This window comes from Mustela nivalis (genome assembly GCF_964662115.1).
Source record: "Mustela nivalis genome assembly, chromosome: 19".
Lineage (NCBI taxonomy): Eukaryota > Metazoa > Chordata > Mammalia > Carnivora > Mustelidae > Mustela > Mustela nivalis.
In genome coordinates, this window is record NC_139038.1 from 3,934,261 (window position 1) to 3,949,452 (window position 15,192).

The following is a 15,192-nucleotide window of genomic DNA, read 5'->3' on the forward strand; positions in this document are numbered from 1 at the left end:
CTAACTTGTGGGCGCGTGAACTCACGGGAAACTGAGGTGGGATATTTGACGGGCTCCCGAGTGGGCTCCAACAGGTGCACCGCCGCCGTCCTGCGCATGTGCGGCTCGGCCTGTGTGCGTGTTCGCGCACGCGTAGTACTGCCGCGCAGCTCTCCCTTCCTGTCCGAGTTCAGGTCACCGCTCGCTGTGGTTCCCAGTCTTCGGCCTCACGCGGGCGAGCGAACTACTAACAAGATAGCAAGGAGAAAAATGAACCTCGCCTTTTCAATCAGCTCGGGAGATACAATCCATTACACAGAAGTTCTCCCTCAAAACAATACACCTGTTTCAGGGTCACAGGACTTGCCAGCGGCATTTGCTATAAGTTTTTCATTGTTCATCCTAAATGTACCTTGTCATCTTGGTGCCCATCCGTGCCAGTTGTCTCTGTCCAAAGGAAAAAGAAAACTACTTACCCATTTCTGACAAACAGGTCGTTAAAGCTCAGAGCTAGGTGTCTAGGGCCCACCCTTAACTGTCCCGGTGACAGAGAGACACTACCTTCCTTGAGGTTTACATTTCAAAGAGATGGCTCCCAGGCCCTTAAGAACAACCATCCCCTTTACCATGCTAGCAAGAAAATGGTTTAGCTTCTAGGAGATTTAGATACATACAAAATCCACAGAGGAAGTTTTCTCCAGGTAACACTCTTTCCAAAGGTAATAGTACTGATTTATGCTAATGATGGGCACATAACCCATTCCTGATTTCTCCCACTGAGCTGTTGCATCAAACTAATCCTGCACAAAAGGCGTGCTTCTCCGCAAGCTGCTCTGTCCGCCCTGGCTGTGGCTGTGTAGCCCGGAAGTCCTGACCAGCTCTTGCTGCTAGCAAGTGTGGTCTGTGCCACCTAGGCGCCCCTGGACCTGTACCTTTTAAAAATATATACATATTATTTATTTATTTGACAGAGAAAGGGCACAAGCAGGGGGAGCAGCAGAGGGAGAGGGAGAAGCATACTCCCCGCTAAGCAGGGAGCCTAATGCTGGTCTCTATCCTAAAACCCCAGGGTCAAAACCTGAGCCAAGGGACGCCTGGGTGGCTCAGTTAGTTAAGCAGCTGCCTTCGGCTCAGGTCATGATCCCAGCGTCCTGGGATCGAGTCCCACATCGGGCTCCTTGCTCCGCAGGGAGCCTGCTTCTCCCTCTGACTCTTCCTTCCACTCTGTCTGCCTGTGCTCGCTCTCACTCACTCTCTCTCTGACAAATAAATAAAAATTAAAAAAAAAAAAAAAAAACCTGAGCCAAAGGCAGACACTTAACCGACTGAGCTACCCAGGTGCCCCAGATCTATACCTTTTAATGTGGCTTCATTAAGATCTCTTCATTTATTAGTATTTAAAATATAAAGCTTTCTCTTTTTGTATTTGTATTAAGTACTAATATTTACCCCATTTTGTCATTGACCTTTTGAACTTAATGTTTTACTTTTATTTTCTGCCATATGGACATAATGTTTTTAAAGATTTTTATTTATTTATTCATCAGAGAGAGAGAGAGAGAGAGGCAGAGGCAAAAGGAGAAGCAGCCTCCTTGCTAAACAGGGAGCCCTGATGTGGAACTCGATCCCAGGACTCTGGGTCTATGATCTGAGCCAAAGGCAGACGCTTAACCATCCAAGCCCCCCAGATGACCCTCACTTTCTCTTCCTACTTTTCTTCTGTTTTGACACCATACTTGAAGAAGCCTTTCCAGCCCTTAATTTTCTAAGTATTTGCCTGTGTTGGCTCCTGTTTCTCTTTAACACATCAATTTTATGAAGATCTCTGGCAGCCATCCTCAAGATTTGTGAATCATTCTTCTCTTAAAGTCTTTCATCCATTTTTTTGCCCCCAAACTAGCACATTCACGGTGACCAGGAAATGTCAGAGGCTAAGAAAGCTCAAGTTTCCAATCTGTAAGAAAGAACTAGTTCTTCTTTGAAGCCTCGGGACATGGCTTGCTTTAATGGAAGGGGCCACAGAAGTGTGAGGAAAGTGACTGAATCTGAATTCCCTCTTATGCAAAATACTGGTTGGATGGGTTTACAGGGAAGCTGCAACAAAGTAAGACAACCCAGGGGCCTTAACAACAGAGATGAATTGTCTCCAAGTTCTGGATGCTGGGAGTCTGAGATCCAGGTGTGGGCAGGCCTAGTTCTTTGGCGGGTTTGGGGGGGGGTGCGGGGGCTCTGTCCCATCCTCTCTCCTTGGCTTGTAGACGACTGTCCCCTCTCTATGTATCATCACACTCTCTTCTCTCTACCTGGGAGTCTCTGTATCCAAATTTTCCTTTTTTTTTTTTTAAGAGTTATATATTTACTTTAGAGAGAGAGTGCATGAGCAATGGGCGGACAGTGGGGGAGACAGAGAGAGAGAGAGAAAAAGAAGCAGAATCCCTGCTGAGTGCCCTGCCTAGCTTGGGGCTCATGACCTTGAGAACATGATGTCCACCCTAAGGCTTCATTTTACCTTGATTTTCCTCCGTAGAGACCAACCACCAACAAAGAAAGAAAAGAAAAAGAAGAAGAAAACATCACATTCTGAGGTACCAGACTTCATCTTCTCACTGAAATGTTTTCTTCTTTTTACCAGCCTCTCCCTAGTTTCTCCACCTTCCCCACCCCTGGCAACCTCCTTTTTTTTTTTTTAACCTTCTGTTTCTCTGAGTTTGACTTTTTGTTGTTTTTTAAGATTTCCCATATAAATGTTACCAACAGTATCTGTCTTTCTACGTCAGTCTTATTTCATTCCACATAATGCCCTCAAGGTCCATCCATGTTGTCACTTTTTTTTTTAACCTTCTGTTTCTCTGAGTTTGACTTTTTGTTGTTTTTTAAGATTTCCCATATAAATGTTACCAACAGTATTTGTCTTTCTACGTCAGTCTTATTTCATTCCACATAATGCCCTCAAGGTCCATCCATGTTGTCACGAATGGCAGGATTTCCTACTTTCTCACCTCTATACAAATACCAATCTACAGCTCCCTGTGTATGGACCTCACATCCTCTTTATGCACGCCTCCGTTGACGGACACTAGGGTAGTTTTCCTATCTCGGCTATTGTGAGTAAAGCTGCAATGAACACAGGAGGGCAGATAGTTCTTTAATATCCTGTTTTCATTTCCTTTGGTTGTATCCCCGGCCATAAGAGTGCCAGATTATATGGTACTTCTGTTTTTTGGAGTTTGTTCGTTTGGTTTTTTAAAATCTTTGGAGAAACCTCCATATTGTTTTCTGGGTGAACTGGTTTGACTTTATTTCTGCTTGGACTGGGCACCTTAGCTATCCGTAAGTTTGATCGAAGTGCAAAATAAAACTTGAGGCACATCCCGAATTAAAGATGTGTTTCTCATCCAAGTTCAAACAATGGATCGAAAGCAATGCTTAGCCAAAATGTGGACACAATACTGGCGTCCATCAACAGATGGATGGGTAACGTAAAAATGTATGTATCACTGTTCTTATATGATTGTGAAAGGAACATGTTAAAATGCAAACATACACACACACAGAATGGATATTATTCATCTTTAAAAAGGAAGGAATTCTGTCACACACTATAACACAAAGGAGCTAGGAAGACATTTTGTTGAATGAAATAAATCATAAACATACACATAAAATACTGCATGATTCTACTGATAGGAGCTATCTGAAATAGCCAAATCTCTAGAGACAGAAAGTGGAATGGTGCTTGCCAGGGGCTGGGGGAGGGGAGAATGGGGAGTTCTCCTTCAGTGGGTGCAGAGTTTCAGTTTCAGGGAAGACGAAAAAGTTCTGGAGAAGGATGGTGCTGATGGTCGCACAGAGACCCGAAGGTGCATACTGCTACCAAATCATACCCTCAAAAATGGTTAAAATGGTAAATTTTCAGTCCTGTTATTTTAACACAGAAGGAGAGAGTGAGCAAGATTCAGATGCACAGGTGAGAAGCAGAGGTAGGAGGGAGGAGGTGGAAGAAGCTTCCTCTGATGTTAATGGACAGCTGGCCAAGACCTCCGTGACGGCGTCTGTGCTACCACATGCTTCCCACCTTCTTGGTTAAACAGATTCTGCCTTAAACGGGAGATTTTTCCATCTAGCCTTTTTGTGCATGTGGCATTTTGTTCATAAGATACACAAGTGGTCCTGAAGTTTCTGGGTCGAGAGTGATACACGGGCTTACAAATTTCAGATGCAGACTAGAGCTGATTAATTGCGATCAAGGGGCAGGTTTTGGGTGGTCCAGGGACTTCTTAAGTTGTAGACACCGTCTGAAGTGTGTGAGAACACAGGTACAGTTATCTACCGGTTCAGGTTCCCAAAATGTCTCTTGGGCTCAGAGATGCCTCAGAGGAGAGCGTGAGTGCTCCCCCACCACTGAACACCCACCCCCAACACAATGTCAGTAAAACATGGAGCAGAAGAAGTCTACCAAATTAAGCGATTTAAACTAACTTTTTTTCAAAAAAAATATTTATTTATTTGTCAGAGAGAGAGAGGGAGAGGGAGCGAGTGAGCACAGGCAGAGAGGCAGGCAGAGCCAGAGGGAGAAGCAGGTTCCCCGACGAGCCAGGAGCCTGATGTGGGACTCAATTCCAGAATGATGGATCGTGACCTGAGCCGAAGGCAGCCGCTTAACCAACTGAGCCACCCAGGTGTCCCTTAAAATAACTTTTAATTCCAACAAGTCCATGTACCTGGAACCTTCTTGACATACTTATGTCTGTCTTGTAAGTTCTTACGTTTCGGCCCATCCCTAATTCCCTTGTCTCTTTCCTCCTTCTCCCACCAGATTGTGCCCTGAATTAGGAATAGGAAGGATGGAGAGAGCCCAACATGTGCCAAGAGGGGAGAGAGCCGGGCATCTGCTGGAGAGAGCGATCCAGACCCCTCGAGGACAGTTTTGCAGGATGGTCCAAGGCTGGGTCGGTGGCTGGAAACAGCCCTTACCTCGAGATCCCAAACTGGACACCAGTGTGGCAGTTACGTGTTTCCCTTCAAACTGGTTGCCAGGCTGGAATGACCTGTGACATCAGAGGCTTCCGACCTTCCGGATTGGAAGGAACAGATTCCATGGTGCTTGGCAGCAGAGGTGGACAACTGTATCTTCACAGACCTTTTCGCCACTCCTGGCTTTGCCCCAGCTTGGAGAAGGGACCACGGGCTTGTGTTCGTTTGGAATTTGCCCAGAACAGGGTCTAAGGATTCTGGGAGGCCAGAAAGAGCTAGGGAGAAATCATGGCTGATGATCAACCTAATCAACCGCATTCCCAGTCTGAGGACCAGAGTCCCCAGCCTAGCACCTCAGGGTACCCCTTCAATGTGGTGGATGATGAAATCCCAGGACCATCAGGTGAGAAAGGAGGAAGAGGAAGGGACTTGAGAGGCTTGGCTAGTAAAGAGGAATGGGTACAAAAGTCAGGAAGGAGTGTCTGAGTAGGGTGTGTGTGACAGGAGAGATCCAGAAAGCCGGGGATTGGAGAAGGAAAGTATAGGAGTTGGGGACAAAACTGTAACCATGGAAGGAATACCCAAGAAGCAGCGAAAGAGGGTTAGGAGATGAGGTCCAAAGAGGAGGTAAAGGAAGAGAGGAAATTATGTCATTATTCCCAGGGGAGAAGTTATCTACAATGAAATTTTGAGGATGCGGGTGGTGAAACAGTGCCAAAGATGAATGGGGACAGATGTGTATCAACAAAGGAGAAAGATGGAAACATGGTTGGGGAGATGTCAATTGTCAGGAAGGCTGGAGAGAATGAAGGGGAAGTTGGGGTTTTTGGAGGGGGAGAAGGGGTGGCTGAATTCCAAAGACAAAAGCCTTATACTGTAGCCTGGTTTCTTCACTCAGCCCCCTGGGTAGACCCCCGCCCCATGCCCGAGTCCCCCACAAGGAAGAGAGGAAGGGATGAGTCAGATGAGGAGACAGGCTCTGGCGCTGAGGACATCTGGGTCGTGGAGTCACTGTGTGGCCTCAAGATGAAGTTGAAGAGACAACGGGTGTCTTCAGTGCTCCCTGAACACCACGAGGTCTTCAAAAAGTTGCTTGGAAAGAAGATCTCCTCCAACCCTCTTCCATTTTCTCTTTAAATTCAAGAAGCTTCCAATGGAAAAGAATTCTCTGAAGGTTGGTGAGCTCTCCATCCTTGGAGGACTCCATAATGATCCGTCACTGGGGACACATAAAAATGACAGAGGATTAGGTGAGACTTGGAGAAAGGTCTGTACTTGGGATGAGAAAGCTTGGTTTCAGTTACACTCCTGAGATGTCTTAGTTCTTATTGGACTTTTGCTTTTTTTTTTTTTTAATATTTTATTTATTTAATTGACAGAAAGAGAGAGAGAGAGAGAGAGAGAGATCACAAGCAGGCAGAGGCAGACAGAAAAACAGGGGGAAAGCAGGCTCCCCGTTGAGGAGAGAGCCTGATGTGGGGCTACATCCCAGAACCCTGGGATCATGACGTGAGCCGAAGCAGAAGCTTTAAGCCATGGAGCCACCCAGGTTCCCCTTATTGGCCTTTTAACTCTAAATGTCTTTGGCTGTGTGTGTGGAGTTGGGCAGGGGGTGTGGAAATGACATGCCATCTTTAGACCCTTATGTCACTGTGGGATGAGAAAATGACAGGGAATGACTGTGGTCTCCGCAGTGGCATGTCCATGCATGATGAGACAGCGTCCCTGTTGACCCCCCATCCAATCTTACAGGTGTGCTCCTTCAGCCTCCCCACTCCAGAAGCCACCAAATTTCCCTGGGAGGTGACAGGTTTTTGCTCCCTTTTGCCCATCAGCCTCACCGCTGACCACATCCTGGAAGTTCCCCAGGAGAGGCATCATTCTCCTCTTTGCCCTGGAACGCTCCCACAGTAACCCCATTCTGCTTGTCAACCTGACCTATGCCCTCTTTTCACAGAGGATCCTGTCATTCAAAAATTTCTGGCCTGGGACAAAAATCTGAGCGTATCCGACAAGGTATCATTGTTCTCCACTCAGATGTGTTCTTGCTCCAACATCTGTCCTGGGGCAGGGCGATGCCTCCAAAACCCTGTCTCCAACCTGATCCTGCCAACACTTCCCGCTGGGGACCTCGTGGTTTCCTGCAGGTCCTCTGGGACCTGAGTCCCAGGCATGCCCCTCTGGCTGTTGCCACCTTAAGTCCCTTCTCTCTCAGCTCTTGGGTGGGGCACCCCTTGGCTCCAGCTTCTCAGAGACCCTCCAGAGGCCGGCTGTCCTGAAGACAAGCCCTCAGACCAGCACAGCTTGCTATCCTGGGAGCACCATCAACTCTTCCCTTGACTTCTTTGGTTTGCAACCAACCTGTTGACACCAAATAAGCAAATTCACCCAGTCCGACAAAGCGGGAGAACCTGCTCCAGCCTCATGTCCCCATCCCCCACTGGTTTTCCTCGCCCAGGATGTCACCTCTCTCTGACACTGTGTCTCCTCTTGCCACCAGTATCTCCTGTCTATGGTCATAGCTTACTTCAGCCGTGCTGGCCTCTTCTCCTGGCAGTACCAGCGAATCCATTTCTTCATAGCCCTGTGAGTATTTTTGTCTCATCCCGCAGTACAATTCGCTACCTGGGTGGATTGAGGGGGAAATTGGGACCCTAAACTTTCATCTCCTTTTTTTTAAAACCATTTGTAACCGTTTATTAAACTACTTTTTTAGAAAAACTGTTGACCCCGTGTGTAAAAACCATAGGATTATAGTATAGTGTTTTTTTAGCCTGTTCCTTGTAAACACAAACATCCCTGACGTCAGCCAGGAGAAGCAAACAGAAGACCCTTCTAAGAGGACAGAAGGAAGGAACGGACACGGCCCTGCCCTGAGCAAACAGACTAGCGAAGCAGCCGGTCCTGATCCTCCGTCTGTCCCCTTCCCACCGCGATACCAAGAGTAATTGTTTTCCTCCTAAGCATTCCCATCACAAATGCCTCGATTCACGCCCCCAAGACATAACACAGATCTGTTGTGAATGCTTCCGCGGGTGTGTCTTACAACACTGTCCCGAAGCCTGTGGGCGCTAGGTGCATGAAGTCCTTCAAAGTTCTGGTCTCCGCCTCCACTCTCCAGGGCCAGTGGTGTTCTGGGTCAAGGCCAGGCTTCCAAGCTTGGATCCAAACCTTTCGTCTTCGTCCGACTTGCTCATCCCCTTGGTGTTTCCACCTTCTAAGGACACTTCCCTCTGTTCCTATATTGCGTTTTCTGTCTAGGTAATTTTGCACCTATACCTGAGGAAAACGACTTGTCCTCAAGGTCAACTTCAACTCCCAAATCTTCAGATGCTCCCCCCTTCCCTGCCCTGCCAACCTCCCTGACTTCTGCACCGCAGCAGCACTTCTGTTAAATCCGAGTGTCATGGAGATTCTGGACTATGGTTATTGCCTATCCACTCACCCCTCCACCCCCCTGTCCCCTTCCCCAACCCATTAGACTCGATGCCTGCAGGACTTGTCAAGATATTACCACACTCTCAAAGACACTGCACAATTCCTTCTGTTTTGCATAGGTTTAAGTTATGTTGGGAATAGGAGGTGATCAGTATTGCACTTGAACTTAAAAAAGGCATTATTTATTCATTCAACAAATACATATAGAGTATACGTTATGGACCAAGGACATGAGGCAATGGGAAGAGAGGTTCAAGAAGTGCGTGTTGAATTCATGCATCCATGAACCCAATCCTGTATTAGTCATTTGGTAGGAAAGTCATGGTTACAGAATAGAACAGGGTCAGCTCCTGCCCATGGGAGATGTATATGGCCTTGCTCTATGGGATGACAGGTTTGTGCACAAACTCGCTAAAGGGAAGGGGTGGGTGTGGGTGTCCCCCCACAGGACATGCCCTCAGGCTTCCCATTGAGTTCCCTCTCCATCCTCAACTGGGAGAAGTCTCTGCCCAGCCATGCCTTCTTTTTTTTTTTAATTTTAAATTTTTTATAAACATATATTTTTATCCCCAGGGGTAGAGGTCTGTGAATCACCAGGTTTACACACTTCATAGCACTCACCAAAGCACATACCCTCCCCAATGTCCTGAATCCCACCTCCTTCTCCCAACCCCCTCCCCCCAGCAACCCTCTGTTTCTTTTGTGAGATTAACAGTCACTTATGGTTTGTCTCCCTTCCAATTCCATCTTGTTTCATTGATTCTTCTTCTACCCACTTAAGCCCCCATGTTGCATCACCACTTCCTCATATCAGGGAGATCATATCATAGTTGTCTTTCTATGCTTGACTTATTTCGCTAAGCATGATATGCTCTAGTTCCATCCATGTTGTCACAAATGGCAAGATTTCATTTCTTTTGATGGCTGCATAGTATTCCATTGTGTATATATACCACATCCTCTTGATCCATTCATCTGTTGATGGACATTTAGGTTCTTTCCATAGTTTGACTATTGTGGACATTGCTGCTATAAACATTCGGGTGCACGTGCCCCTTTGGATCACTACGTTTGTATCTTTAGGGTAAATACCCAGTAGTGCAATTGCTGGGTCATAGGGCAGTTCTATTTTCAACATTTTGAGGAACCTCCATGCTGTTTTCCAGAGTGGCTGCACCAGCTTGCATTCCCACCAACAGTGTAGGAGGGTTCCCCTTTCTCCGCATCCTCGCCAGCATCTGTCATTTCCTGACTTATTGATTTTAGCTATTCTGACTGGCGTGAGGTGGTATCTCATTGTGGTTTTGATTTGTATTTCCCTGATGCCGAGTGATATGGAGCACTTTTTCATGTGTCTGTTGGCCCTCTGGATGTCTTCTTTGCAGAAATGTCTATTCATGTCCTCTGCCCATTTCTTGATTGGATTATTTGTTCTTTGGGTGTTGAGTTTGCTAAGTTCTTTATAGATTCTGGACACTAGTCCTTTATCTGATATGTCGTTTGCAAATATCTTCTCCCATTCTGTCAGTTGTCTTTTGATTTTGTTAACTGTTTCCTTTGCTGTGCAAAAGCTTTTGATCTTGATGAAATCCCAGTAGTTCATTTTTGCCCTTGCTTCCCTTGCCTTTGGCGTTGTTCCTAGGAAGATGTTGCTGCGGCTGAGGTCGAAGAGGTTGCTGCCTGTGTTCTCCTCAAGGATTTTGATGGATTCCTTTCGCACATTGAGGTCCTTCATCCATTTTGAGTCTATTTTCGTGTGTGGTGTAAGGAAATGGTCCAATTACATTTTTCTGCATGTGGCTGTCCAATATTCCCAGCACCATTTATTGAAGAGGCTGTCTTTTTTCCATTGGACAGTCTTTCCTGCTTTGTCGAAGATTAGTTGACTGTAGAGTTGAAGGTCTATTTCTGGGCGCTCTATTCTGTTCCATTGATCTATGTGTCTGTTTTTGTGCCAGTACCATGCTGTCTTGATGACAGCTTTGTAATAGAGCTTGAAATCCGGAATTGTGATGCCACCAACTCTGGCTTTCTTTTTCAATATCCCTTTGCCCTCTTGATGACTGAGTGGCACTCTGTGACACTGGGTAATAAGCAACCTATGTCCTTGCTGGGAAGCTGAGCTCAGGTGGGGGAGGGGCATCCTTCCCGTCCTGCTCCTGATCAGCCACCTGATGTCTCTCTCCAGCTACCTGGCCAATGATATGGAAGAGGATAACCAGGCCCCCAAACAGGCCATCTTTTCATTCCTCTATGGGAAGAACTGGTCCGAGCGACCCTTGTTCCACAAACTGAGATTCCAATTTATACGATCCATGAACTGGAGGACCAGGGTGTCCCGAGAAGAGTGTGAAGAGGTAGGTTGGCTGGAGGGATTTGGGGTGTGGGGCCCAATGGGAGAGAGAGGAGGTGCAGCGAGGGACATGGGGATTTGGGACCAGAAAGAATTAAGGGTCTGGATGACAGGAGGGAGCAGGTCGGGGGTCGCGGGGGCAGGGCCCATCTGGAAGTTGTGTTCTCATGGGGCCGCTTGTCTTCTAGATCCAGGCTTTTGATCCAGACCTGTGGGTGTGGGGGCGAGACCGCCTCACTCTGATGCCCTAGGTCTCCTAGGGCCATGGAGGCCTGAGGTCATTGGCCTAAGGGAAGGTAGGTTACTGTCCTCATGGGTCCAGGCACAATGATTTCTTGTGTAATGAGGAGATCTGAGGAATCCAGTAGCTGAGCCCACGCTCATCTCCCTAGTCCCACACGTCAGCCTTCCATGCACTATGAGGTGGAAGCCGTACACGCACTCAGGTCCCAGCCACGAGCTGACAACCCCACAGAGCCATGACTCAGGGAGACGTGTGGAAAAACTTAAGGACCTCAGGAAAACCAGTTTGTCACAGAGGCATGGATTTGGCTGAAATAATTCCATTGAAACCAACTGGGCCCAGATGATAGCTTGAGGAAATGTTGACTTTCTGTGAAAAGGGAGCAAGTTTCCAATTTTTTTCCCTGCATTGTGTTTTTACTTTCTCTTTCATGCCTCAGAGATATGAATTCTGGGGATTTATTTACAACAAAGTAAATGTCTAACAATAGGACATCGGATGGAACAGTCTATTTATCCAATAATAAAAGATCAATATGGACTAGCTGTGTGTTCATCCACATTTGCTTGCGAACACATTGCTTATGTCAGATGGCATCTGTGAGTCCTTTGTGTCCCCTGCCCACTTCTGGACGAGTCTCTCATCTCGTTCCATTACATCTTTCCCCTCAGGTTCACAGTCAAGGAGTTTGTCAGAATGAGTGAACCTTCAGAAACACTAGTTTCAGGGTGCCTGGGTGGCTCAGTGGGCTAAAGCCTCTGCCTTCAGCTTAGGTCATGATCCCAGGGTCCTGGGATCGTGCACCACATCGGGCTCTCTGCTCAGCCAGGAGCCTGCTTCCCCGTCTCTCTCTGCCTGCCTCTCTGCCTACGTCTGTTCTTTCTGTCAAATAAATAAAATCTTTAAAAAAAAAAGAAATACTAGTTTTAGCATAGCTTAATGTGATCAGCACATAGAGTTATAGATTTTGGCAGAGGATTAAGTAAAGATTTGGTTTAAATCATGTGAACTAGTTCTCAGTCCATTCGAGCTCCCACAAAAAAGTTCTACATGGCTTTGAGCAACAGACATTTATTTCTCATGGTTTGGAGGCTGGAAGTCTGCGAGCAGGGTGCCGGACCCTTTACAAGGTTGCAGACTAAGTGGGTTCTGAGTTATGTCACTGGGGTCTCTTTCATCAGAGCACTACTGCCATTGTTGAGGGCCCCCCCCACCTCGTGGCCCAACCATCCCAAAGACCTCATCTTATAGCACCATCACCTTGTGGGTTAGGATCTCAAGGTACAAATTTGAGGGAGGTGAAGAGACAAACATTAGAACATGCAGCACTGACCAAATTTAGGACTAGGTGTTATGGTTAAACATTAGGATCTAGGGTTAGAATGGAGGATTAGGTGGTCTCATGATTCATGATGTTGATGTTTGCAGTATGGTTCTTTATTCAGACATTAAGTAGCAAAAAAGGACCAAGGTGAATTTCAGGTCGAAAGCAACATTCTCTCAAGTTTGTTAGTTTGTTTTGTTGTTGTTGTGGTTTTGTTTTATTTTTAAAGATTTTATTTGTCAGAGACAGAGAGAGAACACAGGTAGGGAAGTAGCAGGCAGAGGGAGAAGCAGGCTCCTCATTTGAGCAAGGAGCCTGATGTGGAACTCATTCACGGTTACCTGAGCCAAAGGCAGACGCTCAACCGCTTGAGCCACCCAGGCCACCCACTAGTTTGCTTTACTCCCTGAGCAGAATCACCTAGAGTCCTGGCTATCAAGCAGATAACCGGGTGTGACCTTAGGCTCATGAAAAAATTTGGGGGGTCAGGGTCACCAAAGTCCAAGAGTCATAACTGAAAATGAATTGGGGTTTAGAATGAAGGATTAGAGATAAAGTTGGATTTATGAATTAGTCTAAATTCTGGTTAGAACTGACCAAGATGTCTGGACCGTTGACTCCTTGTGATGTGACTTCCTCTCTTTCTCTCAATTTCAGATCCCTGAGCCCCGGGGAGACGCAGGTTTACAACAGGAAATCAATCTAGACACTAACAACAGGCATGAGGAAGGAAGAGAGGAGTCTCTTGTGCAGATAATCTAGAAGAACCCAAGACCTTATAAAATTAGCTAAAGGGAATTTTCATATTGTACTCCGAGGAGCTGCGAGTACCTATAGGAGACCAGAGAAGGACAATAAGAAACCAGGCTTTTGTTCAGGATCCACCCTTTCTTGGGGTGGTACCAAATATTTCAGATTTTTTTAAATTCAAATCTCGTTTGAGGTAGGAGTTGGAGATCCTGTTTTTTATGCATTGGGACACAAACAAGGAGGAGATTACTTCAAAAATATAAAACGAGAAACAAAGGATTATCATAACCTAATATTACGCCATGATTTTCATTGGTATATTTTGAAAATGTTGTCCTTAGAACTATTTTATTTATTTTTATATTTTATATTTATGTATTTATTTATAAAAGTTCTGAAATAGTCATAGTTTTCAAAACATGTTCCTACAAAGTTTTGTGATGAGATTACACCTGTAGATAAAATATTGTTGACATATTTGGGATAGGTTTTTGTGTTTTTACTATAGCTATATATCAATTACACTTATAACTAGGTAGGTGATTCCCTCAAGTTGTTATTACTGTAAATGTTTATTTGACATGTAGTCTTCATTATTAAATTGTGGGAATCAGTTGTAATTCTTTTACTTGCCTGGATGACACGTTTGTAAGTTGTTTTATGTTATTTTAGGTTATTAAAGAGGACACTGCAATGTGTCTCTTGAGGAAACATAATAAAGATAAAAGTCTTCATCTTCGTGGTGTTTGTGGTCATCTCAATGGTCTTACAGTTCACTGTCCAATGATACTCTTTCTTAATGGGGTTGTGATTATTCAGCCATACTTCTTACCTTTGAAAAATAAGTGTAAGTTTTTTTTTAATGAGGATGTGGGTTTTTTTTTTAAGATTTTATTTATTTATTGGACAGAGAGAGATCACAAGTAGGCAGAAAGGCAGGCAGAAAGAGACAGGGGAAGCAGGCTCCCCTCTGTACAGAGAACCGGATGCAGAAGCGGGCGGTCTCGATCCCAGGACCCTGAGATCATGACCTAAGCCGAAAGCAGACATTTAACCCACTGAGCCACCCAAGCGCCCCAAGTGCAAGTTACCTTTTATGTAGAAAAAAAAAAAAGAAGGGGCGCCTGGGTGGCTCACTGGGTTAAAGCCTCTGCTTTTGGCTCTGGTCATGATCCCAGGGTCCTCGGATCTAGCCCCACATCGGGCTCTCTGCTTGGCGGGGAGCCTGCTTCCTCCTCTCTCTCTACCTCCCTCTCTGCCTACTTGTGATCTCTCTCTGTTGAATAAATAAAATCTTAAAAAAAAAAATAAGATAAAGTGAACACTGAGCTTGTGTCTTAAAGCAAGAAACAAGGCAAAGATATTGAGGCAGGAAAAGGGTAAGAAGGAAGACAGAGCTATGGGGACCTAGATAATCTGAAATTCACAACAAAGGCAACGTGCCTCAGTGAGATTATGCATTTTAGGCGATGATCCATGGCAAGCAGAGCCACAGGTGCAAGGGAGCACCCTTCTTTGGAAGAAGGAAAATCTACAGAATGGGATGAAATAGAACAACTGGAAAGAAATGAGGCTTTGGGAGAACTTTCTGAGAAACACAGTAAGATAGGAGGAGCTAAAGCTGTCAAATAAGAGAGGCATGGAGAAGAAAGAGTTAATGGCAGGAATCCTGAATATTGGAGGAAACCATCTTGGGAGATGGTAGCACCAGAGAATACTGGGGCTGTCTCAAATACCAAGCTTCAGTGTCCGCGGGAAGCATCCCATGGATGTCTTGGCACATAGATGCATATCACCCGTCATGAAGCTCACCTGAGCTTGGTGACCAGAGTTTTTATAGGGGTTTCATTATGCAAGATGATTAACTCCATCATTGGCCATACCTCGAACACAGTCTCCAACTCTCTTCCTTCCCCTAGAGATTGGGCTGATATCAAGTGGTTCAAAGCCCCACCCCTGTTGGGGTTCCTGGTATGGCTGGCCCTATCCTGACTCATCTCATTAGCACAAACTCAAGTTTGGTCCACGGGGCCCAGTGTGAGTAACAAACACTACTATCACTCAGGATTACAAAGATTTAGAGGTTCTCTCCCAGGGAGCATGGAGGGAGAGGTATCTGAAAAATTATTT

General features: G+C 45.8%; 2 protein-coding genes across 2 annotated transcripts in view; one reads left to right on the top strand and one right to left on the bottom strand.

Moving 5' to 3' along the window:
- Nucleotides 1–15,192, bottom strand: part of RBAK (RB associated KRAB zinc finger) — an 813,856-nt gene that overhangs the window by 89,086 nt on the left and 709,578 nt on the right. The window lies entirely within an intron of this gene.
- LOC309854198 (speedy protein E4-like) lies at nucleotides 5,242–10,995 on the top strand (the record flags this gene model as incomplete). Its single annotated transcript, XM_082713025.1, has 6 exons — nucleotides 5,242–5,356; nucleotides 5,852–6,049; nucleotides 6,911–6,969; nucleotides 7,454–7,539; nucleotides 10,580–10,748; nucleotides 10,933–10,995. 6 exons carry the CDS (start codon nucleotides 5,242–5,244, stop codon nucleotides 10,993–10,995), a joined length of 690 nt encoding a protein of 229 aa, XP_082569151.1.